At 48.2% G+C, this 21,625-nt stretch overlaps 1 protein-coding gene across 1 annotated transcript in view; it reads left to right on the top strand.

The window, feature by feature from the left end:
• The first annotated feature begins 9,905 nt into the window (after window positions 1–9,905).
• Window positions 9,906–21,625, top strand: part of PIWIL1 (piwi like RNA-mediated gene silencing 1) — a 34,972-nt gene continuing 23,252 nt past the window's right edge. Inside the window, exons 1-9 of the mRNA XM_010354982.2 lie at window positions 9,906–10,165; window positions 14,143–14,232; window positions 14,554–14,665; window positions 17,317–17,442; window positions 17,926–18,140; window positions 18,497–18,618; window positions 19,645–19,725; window positions 20,781–20,978; window positions 21,402–21,513. Of these exons, the coding sequence (XP_010353284.1) occupies window positions 14,155–14,232; window positions 14,554–14,665; window positions 17,317–17,442; window positions 17,926–18,140; window positions 18,497–18,618; window positions 19,645–19,725; window positions 20,781–20,978; window positions 21,402–21,513 (1,044 nt within the window). The 5' untranslated portion in view covers window positions 9,906–10,165; window positions 14,143–14,154. The remainder of the gene's footprint in view (window positions 10,166–14,142; window positions 14,233–14,553; window positions 14,666–17,316; window positions 17,443–17,925; window positions 18,141–18,496; window positions 18,619–19,644; window positions 19,726–20,780; window positions 20,979–21,401; window positions 21,514–21,625) is intronic.

The following is a 21,625-nucleotide window of genomic DNA, read 5'->3' as shown; positions in this document are numbered from 1 at the left end:
TGGTTTTATCTGTCTCTGGTCTTTGATGATGGTGACGTACTGATGGGGTTTTGGTATAGGTGTCCTTCCTGTTTGATAGTTTTCCTTCTGACAGTCAGGACCCTCAGCTGTAGGTCTGTTGGAGATTGCTTGAGGTCCACTCCAGACCCTGTTTGCCTGGGTATCAGCAGCAGAGGTTGCAGAAGATAGAATATTGCTGAACAGCGAGTGTACCTGTCTGATTCTTACTTTGGAAGCTTCCTCTCAGGGGTGTACTCCACCCTGTGAGGTGTGGGGTGTCAGACTGCCCCTAGTGGGGGATGTCTCCCAGCTAGGCTACTCAGGGGTCAGGGACCCACTTGAGCAGGCAATCTGTCCCTTCTCAGATCTCAACCTCCATGTTGGGAGATCCACTGCTCTCTTCAAAGCTGTCAGACAGAGTCGTTTGCGTCTGCAGAGGTTCTGCTGCCTTTTTGTTGTTGTTTTTTTTTTTAGCTGTGCCCTGTCCCCAGAGGTGGAGTCTACAGAGACAGGCAGGTTTCCTTGAGCTGCTGTGAGCTCCACCCAGTTCGAGCTTCCCAGCGGCTTTGTTTACCTACTTAAGCCTCAGCAATGGCGGGCGCCCCTCCCCCAGCCTCGCTGCTGCCTTGCGGTTAGATCGCAGACTGCTGTGTTAGCAATGAGGGAGGCTCCGTGGGCATGGGACCCTCCTGGCCAGGTGTGGGATATATTCTCCTGGTGTGCCCGTTTGCTTAAAGCGCAGTATTGGGGTGCAAATTACCCAATTTTCCAGGTATTGTGTGTCTCAGTTCCCCTGGCTAGGAAAAGGGATTCCCTTCCCCCTTGCGCTTCCCAGGTGAGGCGATGCCTCGCCCTGCTTCAGCTCTCGCTGGTCAGGCTGCAGCAGCTGACCAGCACCGATTGTCCGGCACTCCCTAGTGAGATGACCCCAGTACCTCAGTTGAAAATGCAGAAATCACCGGTCTTCTGTGTCGCTCGCGCTGGGAGTTGGAGACTGGAGCTGTTCCTATTCGGCCATCTTGCTCCGCCCCCCCGACATGTCAATTTAAAAAAGAAAGTAGTAAACAGTCTTTGGGTGTCTCTGGTACCAGGAAACTGTGTTCAAACTAATTTGGGTGTAATAGCCAGTAATTATGGCCATTCCAAAACAAAACAAAACTACACAGCTGTTGGGGAGGAAACGGTCAGAGAGAAGGATGCAATATTTGAGGAAGAAATGAACACAACAGGTATTTAAAAATTAAGAATGCCAAAGGCCAGTGACTTCGCCCTCGGCCTGACTTCTGAGAGGCACAAAAGAATGGAAATGGACAAAGTGTGCATACTTTGTCTGTTGTGCAAAGGTGTTGCATAAAGTTGAACACTATTATGTATGTTCATGTATTCAAGAAATATTTCCTGAGCCCCTCAGAATGCCGGGAACTAGACGCAATGTTGAGTAAGACCGGGATTCTATCCTCAACGCGTTTTCCCAATAAAGAAGGAAACGGGTTAAGTACGTGTTTACTTACAATTGTGGTGTGATAAATGCTATTGTAGAAGCATATAAAGGCTGCTGAGGTAAAACCACAGAGGAGAGGCCTTCACCGCAGAGATGCTGATCCACAGAGAGGAAAATGAGGGGAAAAACCTCTTGGAGGAACGCCCAGGAGCTGAATTTCGAAACTCTCTGTGGCAGGAGCTTGGGGTCCAGATTTGGGGAGAGCCTGGGAAAGGAGTAAAATCAGACAGGCCGATGGAGGGTGGACCAGCCACGCCACAGAATATGGGTTTGACCTTGCAGCCTAGCAATCTCCAAATACTTTTGATCATGCACCCAGAACAGCCAAAGTTTTGAGCATGAACACCCAATATATTTATATTTAGTTGCAGTATGCCACTATATATATTTGCAACATGCCACAGTATCAGGCACATAATAAAATATACTGCTAATTAAAGATTAAAAATAAAATAACAGTGAATTAAATACTTTAAACATTTTCATTTGGTAAGAACTTTTTCCCACTACAATAATTATGAATGATACTTATTTCTTTTCAGTTCAACTGTGTGAAATGAAAATGATTCAGCCTTTCCATCTGCCAAAAGGTTGTAGGAGGAGCAGAAAGAAGTGCAGCTATCAGCTCTAACCATTTCTTGGAGTTTGCCGGTGTTTACATTTTCCATGTTTCCCCCCACCCACGATTTCTTTGCAGAGAAATCTTTTCCAATCATTTATTTTTGTGAAGGTTGGTCTAGAGAGAGTTGGGTTAGTAATCCCGGCTGCTACTGACAGGATCCGCCAGGCCACAGCAGGTCACCAGAGGCCACGAGTCAGAGATGGGGGCTACCAATCCCACCATGCAGTGGGGCTCCCACCCTCCACCCTGGACACTGCAGTTATTCACAGGATGCAGGAACGAAAGGAGGGTACGGGCGTCCCCCGCATCTTACATATGATTAAAGCTTAACTTATTTTCCTAATTTTAGAATCAACTTTGTTCTAAGAAGCTCTCCCCGTGATTCCTGCGGTGGCCTTCCATGCCCTGCTCTAGAGGACACTGGTGAAGCAACCGGGCCCAGTGCTGGGTGGGGAGGGCCAAGGCCACTGGGAGACACACGTATACACTGCGGGGGCTAACACAGGCCAGAGTCATCCAGGGCTGCTCAGCTGCAGAGGCCTGAGAATCCTGAGAGCAAGAGGGTATCGAGCATGACTCCTGAGCTCCGAGGGTGAGCTCGCTTAGCCCACTGGTTCTCAACAGCAGGGTGAACCAGAATGAATTGGAACCAACCTGGTTGGCAACACACATGGCTGGCTCAGCTCCAGAGTTTTGGATTCAGCAGGTCAGGGCTGGGAGGCAAGGAGTTGCCTGTCCAACAGGTCCCAGTGCTGCTGGAGCTCCAAGCCACACTTGGACCTGGAGAGCCACTTCTTCAGTGCGTCTGCATGAGGAGGCGGGAGAAGGACAAACTCCGAAACTCCGGTGGGTCGCTCTAATGACTGGCCACAGCTGGAGGAAGAAACCCGTATCACAGAGGGCAAGGGGGATGGTGCTGAGATGGCTGGGGCAGGCTGAGCAACACTTATGTGGCCCAGGGAAGACAGGCTGTCTGAAAAGAGCCACTGGGATTAGAAACCAAGAGGGTTCCGGAGCCCATGGAGGCCTCTGAGAAACAAAACCACACTGTGGGAGGGCAAGACGTGGACGTGGGGCCTAAGAAACTGTTCTTTCAAGAAGATGGACTCTGGAGGGAAAAGAGGAAAGGAGGAACCACAGGGATTCATTTTTGTTTTATCTTGTTTCCCCCTACCCCCATTGTTTTTATTGTGGCAAAATACACAGAACATAACATGTGCCATTTTAATCCTTTTAATGTGTACAGTGCAATGGTATGAAATTCATTCATAACGTTGTCATGTCAGACAACCGCCACCACCACCAGAGCTCTTTCCATCTTGCAAAACTGAAACACTGTCCCCACCGTTCCCCTCCCCCAGCCCCAGCAACCCCGCTCTACTGTCTGTCCCTGACTTTGACAACACTAAGTGCCTCCTAGAAGTGGAATCATATTTGTCTGTTTGTCACTGGCTTACTTCGCTGAGCTTAATGTCCTCAGGGTTCATCCACGTTGCAGGGTGCGTCGAGATTCCCTTCCTTTCTAAGGCTGATAATACCCACTGCACGGATGACCCCGTTCTGCTCATTATTCATCAATGGAAACACACTTGGGTTGGGTCCACATATTAACTCTTCAATAATGCTACTATGAACGGGGGTACAAATATCTCTTTGAGATCCTTGTTTTGCTTCGTTCTTAAAGACAAGGATAAGTAGTAAGACCCTGTCTCTAAAAAGTAAAAAGGAAATATTAGCCAGCTGTAGTGGCCCACGCCTGTGGTCCCAGCTACTTAGCAGGCTGAGGTGGGAGGATCGCTTGAGCCCAGGAGGTCGCAGCTGCAGTGAGCTATGATTGCACCACTGAACTCCAGGCTGGCTGACACAGCAAGACCCTGTCTTAAAATGAAATACAATATATAAAAATAAAATAATAAAGAAAATTGACGAAGACAGCTAGACAACGTTGACATGTCAAGGGGGAAGCCCCAGGAGAGAGAAGTGTTGAGAAGAAGGGGAATTTGGAAGAGAGGAGAATCTTTGAGGAAGCAAGAAGGGGGACCCTAGAACTGAGCTAAAAGGACTCAATGTGACGAGGCAGGCACAGGTGTGGCATGGGCAGCTCACGGACCCTGGCCTCAATTTTCTCAGGGGGAACATCAGGGTCAGAGGCTCTGGGGCCTGTGGAGGTCAGGAATCGCCATGAGAGGCGTGGAAAATGGAATTAACTGGGAAGGAGAGGAGGAAAGGATGACCATGGACTGTGTCACCGCAGGCAGCACTCTGCAGTCTGGTGCAGGCCCCTGGGTGTGGGTGGTTGGGATCCCCAAATTGGTTGGGGGTGGTGGAAAGGCCACAGTGCAGAGGTGTTGACAGTATGGAGGGGCATGTGGGGGAAGAGGCAATGGCCCCAGGGTCTGGCTAGTGTTGGAGTAGAGGGCTGTGGATTGAACTCAGTTCACAGATACTCTGAGCAAGCTTGTGACATGCAGATCCCTGGGCTCCACCACCAAGAGATCCGGATACAGCAGGCCTGGGCAGGGCCTGGGAATCTGCATTTCTATCAGGCTTCCAGGCGAGGGCGATGCTGATACATTCCACGTGTCCACTTGGACACGTGCCTATCTGGTCCAACATGCTCATCGTCTAGCGTGGAAAAAAGAATGCAGAGAGCTTAAGTGAACAGAACAGAACCCGATTCCTGGGGAGCCAGGTCAGGACCCCCTGCCTCCACCACCCTGCCCACCCCAAAACATCCCCCTTGTGGCCAGACTGTGATATTCAGGATTTGTTCACATTTTGTACACAGAGAACACACGACCTTCAGCCTTACCAATCGCTCTTTCCCTCTGGATGAATATTCCCGGATAAACTGCCGGGTGTGCTGTCTTGGGTACACCTGCCATTGCCATGCCGTCCTTCTAGTTAGTCCCTCTTGATCAGGGGCCTCGGGGCCAGGGAAGAGGCTGGGCAGCTCTTCAATTCAGCCCAATCAGAACGACATGATGAATATGAAGGGAGAAGGGAAATGTTCTGAAAAATTACACGGGCGGGATTCACAGGAATTACCTTAGACCTTGTTTTTCAACTCCATCTCTTCCTTTGCAAACAAAATCTGGATCATGGGTTTAAAGGGGCTTTGAGATCCTTGAATGAAACGAACTAGGTCAAAGCTTGCTCTGCGTATGTGGTTTTCTGCTTTAAAAACTTGGGAAACTGATGGGTTACAGAATATAGTTCAAAGCTCTGGACACGGCATTCAGGGTTCATGATGAGTTTCTTTTCCATCTAGTTCCTGTCACCCCCAGCACAATCCACCCAGATCATATTTTCAGCTTTACATGAAGTAACTTGGGATTTTTCTGTTCTCTGTTTCCCTTCCCTGGGATGCTCCTCCGCCCAACACTAATGAGTGCTGGCGGCCATTCCTAAAAACGCATCAGAAATGTCCAAGTTTCCTGCTTCCCTTTAAAAACGTTTGAGCTGTCCACCAATAGATGAATGGAATAAACAAAATGTGGTCCCTCCAAACAGCAGAGGAAGATCCAGCCATGAGGAGGACGGAAACTCTGACATGGGCTACGATGTAGGTGAGCCTTGAGAATACGGCGCTGAGAGAAAGAAGCCCGACACAAATGGCCACCTAGTGTATGACCCCTTTTCTATGAAATCAACAGAAAAGGAGACAGAAAGCAGATTCGTGGTTGCCCGGGTAGTGGGGGGAGGGGGAGATGGAGAGTGACGGTTTTATTTTGGGATGATGAAAATGTTTGGAACTAGAGGTAGGGGGTTACATAACATTATGAATGCATTAAATATCATGGAATTGTTCATGTAAAATCGTTAGTGTCGTGTTATGTGAATTTCACTTCAATTTAAAAAAATAGCCAACCAAAGCCATCAGGTGAGGCCCAGCAAATGTGAGCCTTCATTCTCCCCTGGTAACTGGCTAGGACTAAGCAGCCACTGGCCCTTCAGGTCAGCATCCACGTTCCCAATTGCCACACTCCCTGCTTCCCTTGTTGAGCCATCGGGGGAGGGCAGAGTGTGTTTTATTTACATCAATGGGAGGACAGAGTATGTTTTATTCACAGCACTTAACAAGGTGCGTTCAGCAGTCCAGATGCTCACATTTCCTTGCTTGCCAACTTCTAGAACCCGGTCTGTCCCTTCTGCAGCATCATCCCCTGTGACTCCCCTGCCTGGGCCTAGTGTTCCTCCTGTGCTGGATGACTTGCAGTTCTCTAAATACCTCACATGTGCCCAGACCAACGTGCCCCGCCATGCTGATCCTCTTGCTCCCTGCAAACCCAAATCAGCCTTTAGGGCTTCAGCAGCATTGAGTCACGAAGCATCCCTCAGCAACCTCCCTCTGAGCACCCACAGGATTGGTGGCACTCTGTTCACCTTCCTTGGTGGGTGCACCCCTCCAGAAGTGGCTCCCGGAAAAAGAATCTGTATCTATTCATTTTTATGCTACGAATAGCATAACATTCATAGCTTCTGATCCCAGAAGGCATCCTGGTTGTGCTGTCAACATAGAAACTTTTAAAGGTCACATTTTTTTTCCTTGAATTTCTTTTCAATTTTTCTTTGAGTTTTCCTGTTTAAATGTTAAGTGAGCTTCTTGTGACATGATGTTTACACTCTTAGAAGAATTAGGGGTTTTGTCTCTCTTGTTATATCACAACTCATGTCTTTAGAAACTATTTCATACTTCATACACCAAGACACTCCAGTGATGTTCTTTAGCAGAGGCAAGGAGTTTAGGCATATAGAGAAAATAAAGCAGAGGGGAAAGTGTTACTTCTACAGTGTAAGATTCATTCCTGGTATTTTTCTCCCGAGTTGAGGCTGTAAACATGTTTCTAGTTTTATAGCTCCATCTGCTGGCAGGTTTCAGAACGTCTTTCTCATCAACACCTTAAATCCTCGGAAAAGTTATGTTCATATTGTATTCCAAAAGGCACCCTTTAGTTTTTACAAAGCGAACGCCTTTGGAAAGCTATTTTTCTTTCATACTACTGACTTCCAATGCCTTCTGACCTCGCCCCAAGTTTATCAGTCTTCTCTGGCATAAGAATAACAATGGTACTTCTTAAAATTCCTTGCATCCATCCCAGACCTCCTGGAATCAGCATGATCTGGGAGTCTGTATTATTTGGAAATTCCCTCAGTGAATGCTTACACTCAGGCTAGTGTGGGAAACGCTGACATCTAACCTGCCCCTTTCATGGCACAGATGAGACATAGGATTTGGAAGGTGACTTGGGGAGCCATCAGCCCTCTCCAGCCCCCAATTCCCAAGCATCCGCTTTTAAGTATGAGTAATAAGCAATATGTAGGCTGGGCTCAGTGGCTTACGCCTGTAATCCCTGCACATTGGGAGGCCAAGGTGGGTGGATCGCTTGAGCCCAGAAGTTTGAGACCGGCCTGGGCAACATGATGAAACCCTCTTTCTACAAGAAATACAAAAAAATTAGCTGGGTGTGGTGGCATACACCTGTAGTACCAGCTACAGGGGAGGCTGAGGCAGGAGGATCACCTGAGCCCAGGAGGTCGAGGCTGCAGGGAACCATGATCACACCATTGCACTCCAGCCTGACTGAGACAGATGCTGTCTCAAAACAAAGAACACAAAATTATGTGGGCATGGTGGTGGATGCCTGCATGTATGTAGTCCCAGCTACTCAGGAGGCTGGGAGATGGAGGTTGCAGTGAGCTGAGATCCGGCCACTGCACTCCAGTCTGGGCAACAGAACGAGACTCCGTCTCAAAAAAAAAAAAAAAAAAAAAAAAAAGGAAAAAGCACTATGTTTACCGTATAAATGCAGCTTTAAAACCTTTCTGCAGAGACGACCGCATTTCTACTACCTCCTACAATCATTTTTATAGTTCTGGAACATAACAAGTCAGGCAGTTAGTGAGCCTCAGTCCCACTTCCACCTTGGCAAATAAACCTGTTCTATCTTACAATATTTCCGGTTGTTTTGTGGCAGTTGGCTTTGCCTCAATGAGGAAATTAACTCCTATGGAGGGCACCTAGCTCGGCGTAGATCCGGTCAGTAGCACCTGCGAGGCCTTGGAAATGCAGCCGGCGGGCCCCACCTGGGGAACCTGCAGACGGGAATCTCTGGTCTGCGTCCCAGCCAGCCCTGCAGGTGATCCCCCGCAGGTGAAGCCTGAGAACCCCTGCGGTCCACGTTGGCAGGCACCCAAGGCACAAGTCATTGAAAGCTAAGGTTCTAGGTAAGGGCCGCCCGGCATCTTAGACTTGCATTGCAGCTTTATTTACTTTGGAGGCAAAGTTTAAAGCTCTGTGTGATGAGTGAAAGAGCTTCCGACGTTGAGGGCCAGCCCAAGATCGAGTCCACTTCTACAGTGGGGCGCTCGGTGCCCACGTGGCCACAATTTCGAAGTCTATGGAGGGTCAGCTTCGTGCGCCACTGCCCAGTTCCATGAGCTAGTAAGGAACTGGCCCGACCCTGTGTCGGCCTGCCGGGGGCTCGCACTGGGGGACTGCAGGAGCCAAGCTAGCAAAGGCCAGGGGTCTGGGAGAAGCATCAGAGGAACACGGCGGGGCCTGGGTGGGGCGGGCTGGGGCCTGCGGGGAGGGGGCAGGGCCTGTGGGGGGGTGTGGGCGGGGCCAGGAGGGGTCTTGGAGGGGTGGGGTCGGGGCCTGTGGGCAGGGCGGGGCCTGGCCTCTGGGGCCTGTGCGGGGTGTGTGGGCGGGGCCAGGCGGGGTCTCCGAGGGCAGACGCGAGGCCTGTGAGGCAGGGGCGGGGCCTGTGGGGCGGGGCGTGCCTGGCCTGTGGGGCCTGTGCCGGGTGTCTGGGCGGGGCCAGGCGGGGTCTCCGAGGGGCAGACGCGAGGCCTGTGAGGCAGGGGCGGGGCCTGTGGGGCGGGGCGTGCCTGGCCTGTGAGGCCTGTGCCGGGTGTCTGGGCGGGGCCAGGCGGGATCTCCGAGGGGCAGACGCGAGGCCTGTGAGGCAGGGGCGGGGCCTGTGGGGCGGGGCGTGCCTGGCCTGTGGGGCCTGTGGGGGGGTGTGGGCGGGGCCAGGCGGGGTCTTGGAGGGGTGGGGGCGGAGCCTGTGGGGCGGGGCGTGCCTGGCCTGTAGGGCCTGTGCGGGGTGTGTGGGCGGGGCCAGGCGGGGTCTCCGAGGGGCAGACGCGAGGCCTGTGAGGCAGGGGCGGGGCCTGTGGGGCGGGGCGTGCCTGGCCTGTGGGGCCTGTGCGGGGTGTGTGGGCGGGGCCAGGCGGGGTCTCCGAGGGGCAGACGAGAGGCCTGTGAGGCGGGGGCGGGGCCTGTGGGGCGGGGCGTGCCTGGCCTGTGGGGCCTGTGGGGGGGTGTGGGCGGGGCCAGGCGGGGTCTTGGAGGGGTGGGGGCGGAGCCTGTGGGGCGGGGCGTGCCTGGCCTGTAGGGCCTGTGCGGGGTGTGTGGGCGGGGCCAGGCGGGGTCTCCGAGGGGCAGACGCGAGGCCTGTGAGGCAGGGGCGGGGCCTGTGGGGCGGGGCGTGCCTGGCCTGTGGGGCCTGTGCGGCGTGTGTGGGCGGGGCCAGGCGGGGTCTCCGAGGGGCAGACGAGAGGCCTGTGAGGCGGGGGCGGAGCCTGTGGGGCGGGGCGTGCCTGGCCTGTGGGGCCTGTGCGGGGTGTCTGGGAGGGACTAGGCGGGGTCTTGGAGGGGCGGGGCCCGGGGGGCGGCCACCGCCTGTGGGGCGGGTTCATCTGGTCCCGCGCCCCCTACATCGAAAACCGCCATTCGCTGGGCAGCCAATGAGGGCGTGGCGCGCGCCGCTTTCCGCCGTTACTGGGCGGCTGGTGCGCTGACACGAGGCCGGCGTCTGGAATGAAGTGTTCATCCGCCCCGGAAAAGAGCGCCGGTTGCCGGCCGCCCGCGCGTCCCTGGCTTTCTCGGGAACCCAGCGCCGAAGGCGAGGTGGGCGCAGGCCGCAGGAGGTCCTGGGAAGTCGGCGGCGCGGAGGGATCTCCGCGGGAGCCGTTGGGGCTGTTGGCCTCGGGCTAAGGTGCGAGGACCAGGACTAGGGCGAGGGCGGCCGTCCAAGGTGAGGGGCGAGGCTGAGGTGTTAGGTGTGCGGGGACCGGGGTGCGGGGGCGGCGGCCGGGGTTCTGGGATGCGGAGGTGAGGCCCGAGGTGTGGGGACAGGGGTGCGGGGGCGAGGTCGCAGGTGTGGGGGGATGCAGGAGCCAGGTGCGGGGACGAGGTCCCAGGTGCAGGGGATGCAGGAGCCCGGGTGCAGGGGCAAGGTTGCAGGTGCAGGGGGTGCAGGGGCGAGGTGTCAGGTGTGGGGGGTGCGGGACCAGGGTGAGGCGCTGAGAACCGACTTGCCGGGGCTGTGGCGCCGGACTGCGGGGGCGAAGACCCAGGGCCCAGGGTGCGGGGGCGAGGTCGCAGGTGCGGGGCGTGCAGGGGCCAGGGTGCGGGGGCGAGGTCGCAGGTGTGGGGGGTGCCGGGGTGAGGCGCTGAGCCCCGACTTGCCGGGCTGTGGCGCCGGGGTGCGGGGGTACAGGTCCCAGGTGCGGGGGCTGCAGGGGCCGGGGTGAGAGGCTGAGGCCTGAGTTGCTGGGGGTGCGGGGGTCGGGGACAGAGGTCTCCGCAGTGGCGGCAATGCCTGAAACTGCGGGGACCCGGGAGCCCTGCAGGAGGCCCTTCGGGACCTCCCGCCTGACCCACGCGGCCGCAGGAAGCGATCTCTGCGGAGGGCGAGCCCCTTTCCCACGTCTGCAGCCCCTGCGCTGCGTCCCCGGGAGCCTTGGGAGCCGGACGTTGGGAAGAGGACGGAGCTCCGGAGGACCACAAGTGAGGTGGCGACCGCAAGGGTCGGTCTCTGCGAGGCTCGGGGGTTCTCGCAGGTGCTGGCGGCCGGGCCCCTGGCACCTGTGGCGGGAAAGGGGCGGCGGGGCGGCGGGGGCCTTGGGAGCTCCCGGGATAGATGCTCTCGCTGTCTTCAGCCCCTGCGGCCTCCAGGGTAAAGCCTGCTGGACCTCTGCGCAGCGTGTTCTCTGCGCGCTTTCCTTTTCGTTTTTAGGTTGTGGCCAGAGAGACCCCGCTGGCATAGAATGTACCGCCCAACGGTTTTCAGGCGTGTGGCACGGTGGTGGTTCCCACGTGCATGGCGTGGTCCTGAGCTCAGCGCCGGAGGGATGATGTTAGGTGGAAGAGTCTTTGGCAGAGCTGGTAATGAATCGGGCGTGTGATTTCCAGCAAGTGTGGTTATTGGAAGCACACACTTGTTTTCTGACTTTTTAAGAATTCGATATCCAGACTGAGGTGGTTTTGAGACTGGAAGGAGATAAAGCTGAAAACCAGAGTTGTGCTGGGAAACCTGGACGTAGAGCGCTGGGCCCCCCAGGTATTTAGTGACCAGCACAACGCGCCGCCGTGGGTTTCAGGCCTTGGAGATGAGAATCAGCTGGAGGGCTGCTTCCAGCCGGCTTCTAACTTGCCAGGGCTGAGAGCCGCTCCCCACCCCGTAATTTCTGTTACCAGCCAGTCCCAGTCCAGATGCTGCCTGTCAGGGAACAGGCTTTGAGAACTGCATTTCCTGCTGGAGATGAGAGAGTTCAGCTCCTGCCTGTTTTTTTTATCACTATTTCACACCATTGTTTGTAAGGTGTCAGGCGGCCGTCTGGGTGCAAAGGCGTCAATTGTCATTCAATTGTCATTCGCAGCCTAGTTGGAGAAGCTATGGAGTGCAGGGATGTGCAGAGGGAGAAAGCAGGTTACCATGTAGTAGGGTGACCGTGGTCACGCCGGGGAAAGGGCTTTCAGAGAAGGGGGCAAGGGATGGCCTGCGAGCTGGTCTTTAAGTGGTTCACTGGATTCTTGTGGTTTCAGAGGAGGGTGGGGCTTTTTTTAGCAGAGACTGTGCCGTGGTATAGGGTAAGTCACGGAATTGATTGTGATAGGAAGCAAGTAGCATTTGCTGGAGTCTCAGGCAGGTGCTTTCAGACCGATTTCTAGATCCGCAGTCCCCAGTCTTTTTTTGGCACCAGGGACCGATTTCGTGGAGGACAATTTTCCTACTGACCGGTAGGGGATGGTTTCAGGATGAAACGGTTCCACCTCAGATTATCAGGCATTAGATTCTCATCAGGAGCATGCAGCCCAGATCCCTGGCACGCCCACTTCACAGTAGGGTTCACACTCCTAGGAGAATCTGATGCCTCCACTGATCTGACAGGAGGGGAGTTCAGGCTGTCATGTTTGCTGCCGCTGCTCCCCTCCTGCTTGTGGCCTGGTTCCCGTACGGGTCCATGGCCGGCGGGCTAGGGACGCTGCCTGTGGATTATCGGCAAGAGACTTTCATGCACCAGTGTGCCCAGTGTGTAAATTGAGTGTGCATACGTAACCATTGTCATGATGCACACATTATAAAATAAATATAAAGCAGTTTAACATGAGGTTTAAAGTTAGTTGTCATATGCTGGCACCTCAGCGGATTGTCTTGTGTAAACTCCTTTGGAAATTGCTGGTTTAGAGGAGGGGGTCTTCTTATACGATGAATGTTTGCTTTAATCCTGTAAAATACAATAGGAAGTCAGAGGTTTTTAAAATTGAAAAATGGCATTAGATTTATCTTTCTGTGAAGATCATGAAGTCAAGAATTTTAGAAGCTGTTAAAATTCCAAGGATGAAAAAGATAACGTGACTTAAGGCAGAGTGATGGTAAATGCTGTCATCGCCTGCCCCATGTAGAACCTTTGATGGTTTCTTATGTGTTGAGTATCCAAGCTGTCTGCAGGACCCTGAGCAGCCCACTCCCTGCCCACATGAATTCCTCCGCTCCCCTTGTTCCTTCCCTTTCCAGTCCCACTGGGCGTCTTTTGGTTCTGCATCCAATTCAAGCACTTCTGTCTGGGTTGTTGCCGCTTGTGTGGAAGACTGGTACCACCCTACTTTCCAGTTCCTGATTCTCCATTTCAGCTTAAGTCTTGTTAGAGGCAGGCCTCTTTGGGATTTAAATCAGTTCCTACTTTCTTTTTGGTAAGAAAATTCTGCTTATTTCCTTCATCACACTTTTTAACACGTGGAGTTATGATTTTACCTGCCCTTTCCATTAGGGCTAATGTTTGTTGACTGCTCACCAGAGGCCAGTGTGAGTTCTCATTTGATCCTCACCATTGACTTGTGCAGTAGGTTATTCCAACCATTCGACAAAGAGTCAAAGGCTATGTCGTTTTCTCACGGTGTCTAAAATGTGAAGGAGTTGGGCTGAAGGAGTTGGGCTCAGGCAGTTGAGCTCCGAGGCCTCTACGCTTAATAGCCTGATGACACTGTGTACCACAGCGGCGAGGGTGAGAGGCTGTCATAGCTGAGCCCAAAGCTGATCCCAGCTCACAGGAAGCACTTAGTGCCACCATGATGTTCAAGAAATGGGGAGAATGGTCCTGGCAGATGTAGGAGAAATAAAGTAGTTTTGAAATCAGTAACTCCATTTTTTTTATGTAGATACAACGTAGGTGGTGATGCCACTCCCCAAGAATGAGATTATGGGACATGAGGTAGAAGAGATACTAGTTTGGGTATGTTCAGCGTAAGCCACACATGGAACTCTGAGAAGATCCAGGAGAACTCATTATGTATGCAGAAGGATTATCTAAGGGGCCTGGCGGGACACTTGCCACAAGTGCCCTGTTTCTGTGTGTGTGTGTGTGTGTATGTGTGTGTATGTGTATCTCCAAATGGGAAAGAAAGAACCAGCCACCAGCATGTTAATTCTTTCAGCACTTTCTCCTCCTAAGTCTGTTTATAATAAATAATCCAAATAAAAACTAAGTCTTCTATTAAAATACGTTTTCCCCTTTGGCCCTACAGCAGTGCCCAGTGCAAGGCAGGCAACTGAGTTTGTTGAATATAGGAATGTTACATTAAAAAACTGTCATTAAAGATTAGAAGGATACGTACTAATTGCCTGGGGAGCTTACTTTTGAATCTCAAAGAAGTTTAAAGTAACATGTAGAAATGGTCAAATGCGGTTGCCTCCATTGAGTATTGTCTTCAAGATTGTTTCCTCTCCAGAAATAGAAAACAATGACTGGGCGAGCCAGAGCCAGAGCCAGAGGAAGGGCCCGCGGTCAGGAGACAGCGCCGCTGGTGGGCTCCACTGCTGTAAGTGTTTCACCATTTCTGACTACAGAAAATGTCCTTGAATCTTGATCAGCCTAGGCTGTTGAAAATAAACTAAAAACTGTGCTGGGAAGGATATAGGGAGTAAGCAAGGCAGATCATGTCCTGTTTCCTCAGGATATTAGAAGCTGATTCATGACTTTATTTGGTGACTCTTCTCTCAAATTTCTTTTTAAGATAAAATATTTGATTATTAATCTAGATAGGTGTTGGTTGAATTCCTGAGACTTAAGACTGGACATTTTCTCTGGTGTCTGTGACCGCTTGACAAAAAGAATGTTCTTTATTTTTATATAACTACAGAGTCAGCAACCTGGTTATATTCAGCCTAGGTCTCAGCAGCCACCAGCAGAGGGGGAATTATTTGGCCGTGGACGGCAGAGAGGAACAGTCGGAGGAACAGCTAAGTCACAAGGTGAAGAGAAAGTAACAGGAAGTCTTAACAACTGTGTTCAACATAGGCAGCAAATTTTATTGAATTAAAACTTGGTACAAAAATTTGTGCTGAAACTGTTTAAGAAACATTTCCTTATAATGTTGCCATAACACGCAAATACAATTGAGGAAAATACTTAAATCTAATTTCTTAAACATTCTGTGTATCAGTCTTCACCAGTAAATGACATAAAAAAAAAAATGGTTACTCAGGATTTCAAATTTAACTCTATGAAACCATTCCCTATCTGTAACAAGGTGGTGTCTACCCGTAGAGGTAAAGATCATTGTGACCAGTAACTAATATGTGGGATAACAAATGAAGGTCCTGTTTTGTCATCTCTCACTGCTCTTTAGAGATTATACCTGAGAATTGCTTGTCACAGTAAATGCTCAAGTACCTATTGTATTGTAGAAATTAATATGCGTTTAACAGATTATTGCCAATTAGACATTGTTTGGACCTTGATTTTCCTTCTGTAAAGGGGATGTGGATGCACCGAAAGGTTCTTAAACAGCACAGTGGCGTGAGCTCTGATTTGTGTTTGAAATAAATCACTCTGGGAGCTGCATGGAAGGGGGAATTAGCAAGGTTCCCAGTCTTGTCCGTTCTGAAATCTGTCCTCTTCGAGTGACAAAATCAAGCTTTGGCTCAGTGTCATAGCAGTACTGTATATCTCAAGCAGAACAGATGTCATTGTTTTTATTCAGAAACTGGCAATTGGATTTTTGCATCCAGAATCGAATTTTTCAAGACAAATTAAAAGTTTTTAAGGAAAAAAATCAGCCTTTATGACCCTTCAGTGTCATCAGGTTGGATTCAGTATGCATGATTTAGTGTAGTTACTCACCCAATGCCATCAATACTTTAAACCAAGTCTCTGGGATAAAAAGCTCACTGAGAGAGACAAATATGAACAGTTAGGTATTTAAGGATTTTTAGGTAGAGCACCCTCCAAATCTTGAGGTACAGAAACTAACATGGAAGCACCTTTTAAAGTGCTTTAGATGTGATATTTAAAACTTATTGCATGCCTGTGATGCTTATTCTCAATTTTTCAGGTGAAGGAATTGACGCTCATGTTAAATAACTGGTTTCCAAAGTACAGCAAGAACTGAAATATTTTTTTTTTTTTTTTTTTTTGAGACGGAGTCTTGCTCTGTCGCCCAGGCTGGAGTGCAGTGGCTGGATCTCAGCTCACTGCAAGCTCCACCTCCCAGGTTCACGCCATTCTCCTGCCTCAGCCTCCCGAGTAGCTGGGACTACAGGCGCCCGCCACCTCGCCTGGCTAGTTTTTTGTATTTTTTAGTAGAGACAGGGTTTCACCGTGTTAGCCAGGATGGTCTCGATCTCCTGACCTCGTGATCTGCCTGTCTCGTCCTCCCAAAGTGCTGGGATTACAGGCTTGAGCCACCGCGCCCGACCAAGAACTGAAATATTTTAAGCCACTGTTATTTCTCTGAGGAAGTCTAGAAAGTAGGCAGTTCTGGTGTTTGTGGTCAGAAGAGAACTGGACTCTGATCTTTTTGTTCTTTTGTCCTGGGCCCATGACTGCCATAATTAAGACCTCTGTTTGGTTCAGAACATCTATATTCGAGCCCTCCCTGCCAGATCCAGATTCCAGGCTCCATGGGCGGAGCAAAGGGGCAGGAAGTACAAAAGGCTAGTCAGCTATTGGCCCTCTTACGGAATTTTTCCAAAAGTGTCATCCTACAATTTCTGCTTAAGTCTCTTAGGCCATCCCTAACCATGGGGAGGGTGGAAATTTTGGTCTATTTAAGTATATTATTCCCAAAATAGAATTTTTTCAAAGAATGAGGGATTGGTTATTGGATAGTCGACTGGTAATCTCTGTTACAAAAGATAACATGCCTATTAATTGACAGCTGGAATTTTAACACTTGACTACAAAGTTCATATTGGTTTTTTGGCTCACATCATATTGTTGATCTGAGATAATTGTATAATTTCAGCAAATTAAATGACATGAATAATTTAGCTTCTTATAACCACAGCTTGTAGCACTAAGCATAAACTGATTAATCACGAGCTTATTACCTATTACCAGTATGAGATGCATGTCATGACCAGAGAATATGTGCAGGTGCAGAAATCCATTCTTCTGATTCTGAATGGAATCAGGTAGTGAGGAAGTTGCATTTTAGATGTAAGTTTTCTAATCCAGGTTACAGATTTAAACCCTTTAAACCACCAATTTCTGTAGCTGTAATTGCATCATGACAGACTGTAGAACATACATGAAGACCTTTAGATAGTTATTAGACTTACAATACAGAAAAATATTTTCCCAGTCAGCAAACATATGCTCCTGCACTCTCGCACCACAGTCCCGCCGGCTTGATCTTTTCAAGGTATACATCTCTTGAAAGGGTGCGTCTGCAACTTCCCGGGACAGTGACAAGAAAGCCTTTATGAATGAACTTATAAATAGGAAACCATTCTCTCGTTAGGCTGGCAGATATCGAAAACATGTTGATAGGATTGTTTTATGCATTGTCTTCTATACCTCAGTATCCTTTGGATTATGTATATTAGCACTGTGGGAGTTAATGTTGTCATCCTTTATTTCATGCTTTATTTCAAGTAGATAATTTTTCTTCTTTTTTAAGAACTCCAGATATCTGCTGGATTTCAGGAGTTATCATTAGCAGAGAGAGGAGGTCGTCGTAGAGATTTTCATGATCTTGGTGTGAATACAAGGCAGAACCTAGACCATGTTAAAGAATCAAAAACAGGTAGGTTAATTAAGAATAAGTTTTTGTGAGATTACATCTCAAGTACACAGGACAGTGAATTGAGGCACTTTAGTTTAGGTATTTATTTGGTCAAGGATCCTGCATGGCTTTTGCATTTTCCTCTCTCTGTTTCTTTTGTCATTGATGAAATAGGTTATAGATAATATCTTTAACTGCACATTTTGAAATGTCATCTCATTAAATATTAATAGATCACTTTCAAAACTCTTTGCCATGAAGAGATTTGGTTGGTTTTGTTGCAAAATTATTTGTAAATTACTTAGTCTAATGAAGATTTGTTTCTGAATGTATGCTTCTTTAGAAATTCATCTAAAGAGATAAACTAGTGGTCTCCAGAGTCAGATGCTGTCTGCTGCTCTTAGCCTTGGTTTACAGAACTGTGCCTGCCTTGTCATGGTAGGAAAGGTTTCAAGGAAAAATAAACTTGATATTTTGTTAATTGACTATAACTTGCTTTTCCAGGTTCTTCAGGCATTGTAGTGAGGTTAAGCACTAACCATTTCCGACTGACATCCCGTCCCCAGTGGGCCTTATATCAGTATCATATTGACTATAACCCACTGATGGAAGCCAGAAGACTCCGTTCAGCTCTTCTTTTTCAACATGAGGATCTCATTGGAAAGTGTCATGCTTTTGATGGAACAATATTATTTTTACCTAAAAGACTACAGCAAAAGGTTATTTGGCAAAAGGGAGATGGGGGATTTCCACTTCAAAGCAAAACTACTACAATGTAAGATAGTTCACATGGCTTTTAGAGAGACCCCAGGAGTCTCCTGTTTGGTATGACTTGGAATAAACGCATAGGGTACTTTGGCATTATTGTAGAATTGTCAGATTTGTCTGGATAACTTGACGATTACAATTGAATTATAATACACTTAGCCACTCTTTTTCTCAGAGCCATTTGAAAAAAATCCAGTCGAAACATTTTATAGTTTTCAGTGTTGCCTTATTAAGCAAGCAGTCTGTGATTGGGCATAGTTGTCCTTTAAGGATTTAAAGTTTGGGTTTTCCACCTCTCTGGCTTCAGGTTACTGAAGTTTTTAGTAAGACCCGGAATGGAGAGGATGTGAGGATAACGATCACTTTAACAAATGAACTTCCACCTACATCACCAACTTGTTTGCAGTTCTATAATATTATTTTCAGGAGGTATGTGTTTTATTTCAACATTTTATTAAGAGGAAAACCAGCAAAGTTGAAATAATTGTACATTGATCGTCTGCATTCAAGTCTCCTAGATTTTCGACGTTGGCTGAGATTATTGGGTTTCTCTGTATTGCCGTAACTTAAGGTGTGGTTTACTGATAGAAAATTCATCTATTTGCTTTAAGCAAGTATCCTGCCTTTCCTTCCCTAATTCTGTTGACTTCAAATGCTGTCTGAGCTTGTGTTCGGACACTCATATCCTCGAGAGTGAGGAGGTTGCAGACTTGGTGTTCCTGCTCCCCACGGTGGGTCCTTGGTCAGGAGGAGGGCAGAGTTCAGCTCACTTGTTCCACCACAGGAGATCCACTGCGTGCTGGGTAATTTGCTTTCGGGGCACATACCACATATTCCCAATCCAAAAGCAAGACACATGGTCTGCAAAAATTTTTATGCTTTGCGGAGATAAGAAACAATCCAGATGAGGCTGAAATTTTCGTGAGAATAATGGGGCATCATACTTGTATTAATTTAAGTTAGTGATAACTGACACTGATAGGACAATTCATTGTGATAAATACTCGTTTTCAGTTAATGTAACTGGTAGATTATTTTTCCCTAAATGAGGAGTTGGCAAACTTCTCTCTGCAAAGGGCCAGATAGTAAACATCTTAGGCTTTGAAAGCCATGTCATCTCTTGCAGCTGTTCTGCTCTACTGCTGGACCACCGAAGCAGCCAGAGACAGTGTGTAAGTGAGCAGTCATGGCTGTGTGCCAGTAAAACTATTGGTGGATGCTGAAATCTGAATTTCAGATAATTCATGTGTCATGAAATAATCTTTTATTTTTTCCAACCTCAAGGATATTTGAAAACCATTGTTAACTCATAGGCCATAAAAAACAGCAGGTAGGCTGGATTTGGCCTGACTACAGACCACAGTTTGCCAACCCCTGCTCTAAACAACATGCTGTTCTGATTGCCATATTGGAGATATTTATCAATATTTATTATTCTGACCTTTCAATTTCTAGGCTTTTGAAAATCATGAATTTGCAACAAATTGGACGAAATTATTATAACCCAAATGACCCAATTGATATTCCAAGTCACAGGTTTGTATGAAGTGGAAAGTTTAGTATTCCTTAGGCTTAATTACAAGCTTTTGAGATAATAACCTAATTTGAAATGGTCGAATTTACTACGGTGACTGTTAATGCCACCCATCACATTATGTGACTATTTAACTTGAATAATGAGGAGACATCCCAGAATATTTGGATTTTTTAAAAAAAACACGTAATTTACCTGTCACTAGGGAAGAATAGTTGTCCAGTGCTAAGTTTGTATTTTTGCCCTTAGGTAATAAAAATAATCAGTTAATGTGGTGTATCAAGATTGCAGCCCAACTGAAAAACTGCCTGCTGGGTACCGTGCTCCCCACCTCAGTGACGGGACCTTTTGTACCCAGACCTCAGCATTGTGCAATATGCCCGTGTCACAAACCTGCACGTGTACCCCTTGAATCTAAAGCTGAACTAAGAAATAAAAGGCTGGGTGCGGTGGCTCATGCCTGTAATCCCAGCACTTTGGGAGGCCAAAGTGGGTGGATCACGAGGTCAGGAGTTCTAGACCAGCCTGGCCAAGATGGTGAAACCCTGTCTCTACTAAAAATACAAAAATTAGCTGGGTGTGGTGGCAGGCACCTGTAATCCCAGCTAACCAGGAGGCTGAAGCAGAGAAGTGCTTACACCCGGGAGGCGGAGGTTGCAGTGAGCCAAGATCACGCCAACTCCAGCCTGGGCAACAAAGCAAGACTCTGTCTAAAGAAATAAATAAAAAAGAAATAAAATATTGCAGCCCAACAGGTTTAAGTTTATCATAGTAATTGTAGGTGCTTTCAATTAGATTGGCAGTTTTTTAAAGTCTTAGACCACTGTAATGAATAGTTGATTAAAGTTAGTACATTCATTTAAAATGAAACTTATACAATTATTATAATATTGAAGGTCTTAAAGCTGGAACCATGTAAATCCTAGAAATAAGGGAATCGATTCATTCAAAAACTTACAGTTTAGACCCAGTTAATAAAAGTGAAAATGCAACTTAGTGTGTGCAGAATGTGTTTGAATGTGGAGAGGTTCTTCATGACCCCTATCTTGCCTGACAGGTTGGTGATTTGGCCTGGCTTCACTACTTCCATCCTTCAGTATGAAAACAGCATTATGCTCTGCACTGATGTTAGCCATAAAGTGCTTCGAAGTGAGACTGTTTTGGATTTCATGTTCAACTTTTATCATCAGACAGAAGAACATAAATTTCAAGAACAAGTTTCCAAAGAACTAATAGGTTTAGTTGTTCTTACCAAGTAAGACTGCTTTTTAAAATGCAAAATAATTTTTGTGAGTCTTAAAGTATTGTGGCTTTGTAGTTCTACAATGTTAAGAAATAGTGTTTCAAGTTGAGTGGTGAGAATAGCACCAAAAAAGGGTGATGGTATTTTTCACTTTTCCCAGGATCATAGTTTTGGGGGTAACATAACTCATCTGGAGAGGACAAATAGCTAGTGATTTTTATCCTTTTAAATTATTTTATTTTCTGTTAGTAATTTAGTCACTTCCCCCATCCATCTGGCAGAGTCTGTAAGAAATTCTGTTTCCTTCTTTTTCCATAACTTTGTATATACCCAGGTGATTTGAAATTTTAGAGAATACATGCTGTCTAGTCTCTCTTTTTAATATTAGTTCTTCACATTTCCATCAAATGCAGTCAAATCTCAACTGATCCCTAGGTATAACAATAAAACGTACAGAGTGGATGATATTGACTGGGACCAGAATCCCAAGAGCACCTTTAAGAAAGCCGACGGCTCTGAAGTCAGCTTCCTGGAATACTACAGGAAGGTAAGATGCTAGTGGTGTTATCTTTTTCATATGAAGTAGTTAGATCTTACGGAAGTAGTTGAATCTTAGGAGAAATCCAAAATATCCTTGGTAGAATTCTCTAACACTTGTT

This window comes from Rhinopithecus roxellana, chromosome 10, assembly GCF_007565055.1.
Source record: "Rhinopithecus roxellana isolate Shanxi Qingling chromosome 10, ASM756505v1, whole genome shotgun sequence".
Classification (NCBI taxonomy): domain Eukaryota; kingdom Metazoa; phylum Chordata; class Mammalia; order Primates; family Cercopithecidae; genus Rhinopithecus; species Rhinopithecus roxellana.
Note: the sequence above shows the minus strand (reverse complement) of the source record. Positions and strands in the feature narration are given on the sequence as shown.